The sequence below is a fragment of the Myotis brandtii genome, unplaced genomic scaffold, assembly GCF_000412655.1.
Source record: "Myotis brandtii unplaced genomic scaffold, ASM41265v1 scaffold3686, whole genome shotgun sequence".
In the NCBI taxonomy this organism is placed as follows: domain Eukaryota; kingdom Metazoa; phylum Chordata; class Mammalia; order Chiroptera; family Vespertilionidae; genus Myotis; species Myotis brandtii.
Window position 1 is genome coordinate 102,713 of NW_005364160.1, and position 6,448 is coordinate 109,160.

General features: G+C 48.5%; 2 protein-coding genes across 5 annotated transcripts in view; both read left to right on the forward strand.

Moving 5' to 3' along the window:
• The window catches only part of SYS1 (Sys1 golgi trafficking protein), a 25,926-nt gene extending 24,212 nt beyond the window's left edge, over window positions 1-1,714 (forward strand). Inside the window, exon 3 of the mRNA XM_014544537.1 lies at window positions 1,632-1,714. Coding sequence (XP_014400023.1) covers window positions 1,632-1,638 — 7 coding nt within the window. The 3' untranslated portion in view covers window positions 1,639-1,714. The remainder of the gene's footprint in view (window positions 1-1,631) is intronic.
• The window catches only part of DBNDD2 (dysbindin (dystrobrevin binding protein 1) domain containing 2), a 27,732-nt gene extending 24,034 nt beyond the window's left edge, over window positions 1-3,698 (forward strand). For 3 of the 4 annotated variants that reach the window (XM_014544531.1, XM_014544534.1, XM_014544533.1), the window contains exons 2-4: window positions 1,632-1,778; window positions 1,959-2,096; window positions 3,045-3,698. In XM_014544531.1, the coding sequence (XP_014400017.1) occupies window positions 1,640-1,778; window positions 1,959-2,096; window positions 3,045-3,247 (480 nt within the window). In that variant the 5' untranslated portion in view covers window positions 1,632-1,639 and the 3' untranslated portion in view covers window positions 3,248-3,698. Of the gene's footprint in view, window positions 1-1,612; window positions 1,779-1,958; window positions 2,097-3,044 lie in introns of all 4 variants that reach the window. The other variant, XM_014544535.1, reaches the window with a different exon arrangement.
• Window positions 3,699-6,448: the final 2,750 nt, after the last annotated feature.

Below are 6,448 nucleotides of genomic sequence, written 5' to 3' on the forward strand. Positions count from 1 at the left end.
TGTGTGGTGGGAGGAGGCGGGCCCGGGCGGCCCGGCCCGGGGAGGGGGGCCTCCGTCACCTCCCCTCCCTTCCCCGGCGGACAGGCACGTCCCTTTTTAGGGAATTCTTTTGCTCTCTCTGACTACAGTGCGGGTGGGGCCAGGAGGGCGCTCTCCTTTTCGCTGGTCCCCAGCCGGGCCCCTGGCAGCCTCCTGCCCCCAAATCTCTTCACCCCTCTCCCAGCACCTTTAGTGGGGTAAACAACTCCCTTCTTCTCTCCAGCACTCGGCTCTGCGGGGGCCCCGGGCGGGCAGCTCCTTCAGTCTTGTGAGATTGATGGGGTTGGGGGAAGGGGGAAGAGGGGGCGCCCGGAGCCCCTGGTCCCTGTCACTTCCTACCCTCTGACTTGCCCTCCCCCAACCGCTGCTAAAGCAGTCAGCCTCAGGGGCCCGGGTATTTTTAGCGTTGTGACCTGGGCCGCAGATCTAAGCCTTTCCCAGGAATCAGCGTCAGCGCCTTCCTCCTCCACGGCCAGCCCAGCCCAGCCCGCGGCCACAAGGTCTCCCCACACTTCCTTGGCCCTGCCGGGTCCACTGGGTTTGGGTCCCTCTCGGCCATCCCAGCGCTTGTTGAGCTGACCAGGGTCTTGAATATGCTTGAATACAAACGAGGTGGGGGAGGTTGTCTGCGGAGGGGGATGATCTGGTCCTCAGGTTAGATACTACTCCCTTGCCTCTGGCGATGGGCTCTGAGCCGAATGCCTGGAAGGAGATTGAGCGAATGCACAGGGCCTGGGCTGGCCCAGAGCTCTGGTGTTCCGGAAAGCTCTCAGCACTGGGGGCTTGGTCTGAATTGGACCCAGGACCTGCCCTTCCAATTGCTACTCACTGACTAGTGGGAAGATTACAGTGAGATGTGTCAGTGGAGACATCAGTGCAAATGAGAGCTGTGGGAGTGCAGAGACAGCTTTACATTTTACAGAGCACCCTCGCAAGCAGTGCCTCGTGTCTGAGGCAGGTAGGATGATTATGCCATTTTCAGTGGGGGGACTGAGGCTAGAAAGATGATGACCTTAGGCAAAGAGCCAAGTCTGGAAGTCAGGTCTTTGACTTCAGAGCAGGGTAGGGAGGGAATGGAAGTGGAGGTGATGGGGTATGTGAGTGTAGAGCGAGGGAGAGGAGGGGAGAGGGCACTTTAACTTTAGTCTGGGTTTTGAAGAATGGGCAGGAACCACACCACTAGAGGAAGAGGACCTTCCATCCTGAGATCTCTGTCATATCCTCTTCCCTGGCCTCGGCGGACAGGCAGGTGGAGGCATGAGTGGATAAAATGCCTCCCCTATTTGGGGATGGCATGATTCTGAGACTTGGCCATTGGCCCTGTCCATCTCCTGAACACAGAGGAGCCTCTCTGGCCGTGCCTGGAACTGGCATCCCCTTTGTGGAGCTAGGTCAGCCCCGCCTTTGTATGAGGCTTGAAGTTTGTGGTAATGGACTTTGCTTTAGGGAAAGGGAAGGAGGAAGCCACAGCCAGAGGTGTCCGGGCTGGAACCAGAGGCCCCTCTGCTGGCTGCTGGCTGCAGTGGGACTCCCCAAACTCAAGACCCCACTGCATTGTCTCTCAATTCCATAGCTTCGTCTTCTACCTCCAGGAGCTGACATGGACCCAAATCCTCGGGCGTCCCTGGAGCGCCAGCAGCTCCGCTTGCGGGAGCGGCAGAAATTCTTTGAGGACATTTTACAGCCAGAGACAGAGTTTGTCTTCCCCCTGTCCCACTTCCATCTCGAGGCACAGAGACGTAAGTCCTGGGAGAGGGCTGGAATAGGGAGCAAGTCTTATAGATCCAGAATCCTGGGGGCCCCTCCCCTCTTATTTTCGTGGCCCTCTGAACTTCTGTCTCTGGACCTGACAGATATCTCTGACCATCCTCTTGGCTCCAGCCTGGGTCCTCCTGACTTGTCCTCTTTTTGATCTGCAGCCCCCATAGGTAGTATCTCATCCATGGAAGTGAATGTGGACACACTGGAGCAAGTGGAACTTATTGACCTTGGGGACCAGGACGGAGCAGACGTGTTCTTGCCTTGTGAAGATCCTCCATCAACGCCCCAGACATCTGGTATGCTACTGTGCTGAGACTTGGGCACCAGTTAGCCAGAACCGGATGTTGGGGCTCTGAAGTGTAGGGACAAGACTGGGGAAGTATACCCGTAGGGGCTGGAAGGGGCGTTTCCACCAATGAAACAGTTGTCTGTTCTGATTTTAGGGAAGTTGACCAGAAGGGCAACTGTGTTACAGATCCCCAATCCAGAATTCTAGGAATGCCCAACCCCCACTTAGCCTTGTTGATTTTATATTTGTAAAATTAATATAATTAAAATTATGTAAAAATGGAATTTTTACATTAGAGAACTTAAGCAGTTTTAGGTCATCCTAATAATATAGTATTTATTGAGCACTTTATTAAGTTTCTAATACTGTGTTAAAATGCTCTACATATATTATCTCAATCCTCACAAAAGTCCTATTAGGTAGGTAGTATTATCTCCATTTTATAAAGAAGGATATTAGACTCAGAGAAGTTGTCACATAGTCAGAAAGTAGAAAAGCTGGGTCCAGACCATGGCTTTCTGACTCCAATGGCTTTCTGAGCCCATACACTTAACTTATTAATTGCTGCTATTAATTGCTAGCCTATTACTATGTGCCAGACATTTTATAAGCATTATTATATTTCATCCTCAAAACTCTTCTGGAATGGAGGAATCCCTTTTTGTACAGAGAAGGAGCAGAGTCCTTGAGAGGAAAGGTGACTTTCCCAAAGACACTAAGTAAGTAAGTGACATAGGTAGAACTTGAAATCTTGAATTGATTGACTTGACTCTAGAGCCCAGATGTGATCCCAGAAGTAGAAGGAGGTGGGAGTCAGGAGACCTGGCTCTTCACTGGACTGGCTAAGTGACTTTGGACAAGTCCCTGTCCCGGCTTCAGTCTCTCCTGAGCAGATCATCCCTGAGAGTCCTCGAAGCCCTGTTTGTGGCCCTGACCAGCTCTTGTCTCTGGACAGGGGTGGACGACCATCCAGAGGAGCTGCGCCTGCCGATGCACATGCCAGACAGGACCACATCCCGTACTTCCTCCTCGTCTTCTGACTCCTCCACCAACCTGCACAGCCCAAATCCCAGTGTCGGCGGAGCAGACACTCCCTTGGCACAGTCTGACGAGGAGGATGGGGATGAGGGAGGGGCAGAGCCTGGAGCCTCCAGCTAGCAGTGGGCCCCGACCTATGGACTGACTGAGCTGGCTATTCTCCACCTGAGACCCTAGGCCCAGCCAGAGCTCTTCCGGGAAAACCAGACTCTACTTGTAGTAGGCACCAGAGGGAGGAAAGGAAGGTGGGATGGTGTCTCTCCTTGGGCGTTTGTTTTACTGCTAACCTTTTCCTGCTGCAACGTTCCCACTAGTGCTTGGCTTACTCCTGAGGTAGAGCTTGCAAGCAACGAGATGGAAATGAGGTGGGACAAGATGCCACTGCTTTTCTTAGCACTCCTCCCCCAAACTACCCTGGCAGTCTTCTAACAGAGTCTCCTACACCACTGTCTCTAAATGGACATGAACTCTTCAGCACTCAAGTGAGGTGGTACTCCAGCCATCCTGCTTCCTTATGTCCTTTTTTTGAATAGGGCATGGTATAAATAATAAACAAATGATAACATACCAACCATTCCACTTCATTTTTCACATTGCAACGGTGTCAAATCCAGTGTATTTGTTTAGCTCTGTAACCAACACCATATCCCCCTCACTCATTTGTTTCATTTATTCTAGAAATATTTATTGCACACCTGTGCTGGGCATTTAGAATACAGTTTTGAATAAGACAGGCTGTATCCCTGTCTCCATGGGGTTTGCTGTTTCTAGAGGAGGAGATAAAGTAAATACCAGAGTTCACAGTGCAATAAGTAGCATGACAAGGAAGTACTCTGGTATCAGAAAACGGGCATCTTACCTGGCTTGTATGGTTGTTGAAGAGCTGATTTTGAAGCCGAAATCCAAAGGGTGAGTAGGAGTTAGCTAGTTGGGGGCTGTATTCCAGGCAGAAAGAGCAGCTTGGGAAGACTCTAAATGGAGGGAAATCGCTGTGAGGAACTGGAAAACATTCAGCTTGCCTGAACTGTTGAACTTGAGGAGGAGGTGAAGGGAGAGGTAAGATTGACAATGATCCAGTCATAAAATGCTCAGAAGCCTGTATCCAGTTTCAGTTTGACTGCTAGGAAAATATCTGTAGCTTAAGATACAGATTTATGTCCTCATCTTAAGTCCAAAGTACAGGGCTATCTGACCGTTCCTTAGTGGGCACCAGGGACCTGTTTAGCTCTTTTGCTCAGCCATCCCAGGCATGTGGCTCGAATTCTCATTGATACTTCATGTCTAGGATGACTGTTGAAGCCCCACCATCATATCCTTGAAACTGGCAGAAAGCAAGAGGAGAAATTGGAGAGGGGCAAAGCACACCCAGCAGTCCAGTCCCACATCAAGAAGCATTTTTGGAAGTTCTATTCATTTTGATCTCATTGGCCAGCACTTGCTAACATGAGAAATGCTTTATGTATGGACATTGTACAGGCATAGGGACATGGCACTGTCTAGAAGAAAGGAAATTCTGACCATTGGAAGGACAATTACCCTTTCAAGTCACTAGATTACCAATGCATCTGATTGCTTTTCTACCCCTCAAACCTCTCAGAAGCTCGCTGGTTACTGGGAAGGCTGGGATAGTTCTTTAGTAGGGCACACTGGTATCTTGATAAAATCAGGGTTATATTACTAAGAAACAAGAGGACAGCAGTCTTTGGATAGGTAACTAGCAGTTTACATGTTAGAGGCCACGTTAATGAATTTGAACTCTATTGGGAGTAATGAAATGATACGAGTGGTAAAATTTGCTTGTTAAAAGGATATTCTGGCTGCAGTATAGAAAATATATTGGAGGAGAACAGGGTCAAGAGAGACATATAACAACACAATAATCCATGCATGACATAACTGTGGCCCAGACGATTGTGGTGATGATAAGCTTAACTGGGTATAAACAAATGACACTCGTTCAGTAAATATTAGATGTCAGTGTGGAACATGTGCAAGACATTGAGCATGGGCCTTAGGAATGTAGTGGCAAAAAGACACAGTCCTGCCCTAACCGGTTTGGCTCAGTGGATAGAGCGTCGGCCTGTGGACTGAAGGGTCCCAGGTTCGATTCTGGTCGAGGCATGTACCTTGGTTGCAAGCACATCCCCAGTAGCAGGTGTGCAAGAGGCAGCTGATCAATGTTTCTAACGCTCTATCCCTCTCCCTTCCTCTCTGTAAAAAAAAATCAATAAAATATATTTTAAAAAAAAAGAATGAAGCCCAATCTAAAAAAAAAAAAAAAGACACAGTCCTGCTGTTACAGAGTTTAGAGTTTCGAGGAGTCCAAGTGTAAAATGAGCACATCCCCATTAGCAGGTGTGCAAGAGGCAGCTGATCAATGTTTCTAACGCTCTATCCCTCTCCCTTCCTCTCTGTAAAAAAAAATCAATAAAATATATTTTAAAAAAAAAGAATGAAGCCCAATCTAAAAAAAAAAAAAAAGACACAGTCCTGCTGTTACAGAGTTTAGAGTTTCGAGGAGTCCAAGTGTAAAATTGCAACTTGGGTTCTAGACAGGAGTTAATAACCTATTCAGAGAGGCCACTAGGTGTTTCCCTTGAGGAAGTGGCATTTGAGCTGAGATCTGAAAGATGAGTAGGAGTAAACTAGGGGAAGAATGGCTAGAAGGGCTCCTTATGGAGTACTGATGGGAGAGGACCAAAGTGGATGTCTGGAAACCAGAAGATGATTGCAACCAATGAGATAAGAGGTAATGGACTAGGGTGAGGGTGGTGGGAGGTAGAAAAGCGGAAGGAATGAAGAGATATTTAGGAGGCAAATTCCAAAAGATTTAATAGGTGGGTGTGAGAGAGGAAGGGGCCCAGGGTGCCACCATTGTTTCTGTCTTGTACAACAGGGTGCTTCACCCAGATGGCGAGTTTAGGAAAGAACCAGGTGTGGGAAGAAGGTCATAAATTTGGTTTTGGACATGATGAGTTTGAGGTGTTTTTGAGACATCAAAGGGGTCATGTTAAGTAGAGAGTTGGACCCATGAGTGTAGGATTTGGTTGAGAGCATTCGGCTGGAAAGATAAATACAGGGGTTATCAATGCATAGGTGGTAAGTGAAGCCATGGATGCCCATGAGCTTGCCCAGAGAGAGTGTGGGAATGAAAGAAGGGGTTATAGGATCCAGCCTTAAGGAACATGAAGTCTTTTCTCACATTAGAAAAAGCAAATCATTCCACCCTTTATTCATACATCAAACACTAACCATGGATCGGTGACCTTTAGCCTAAATCCCAAAGCTCTTTGTGTCACCTAGGCTGAGTGACAGGGCTGC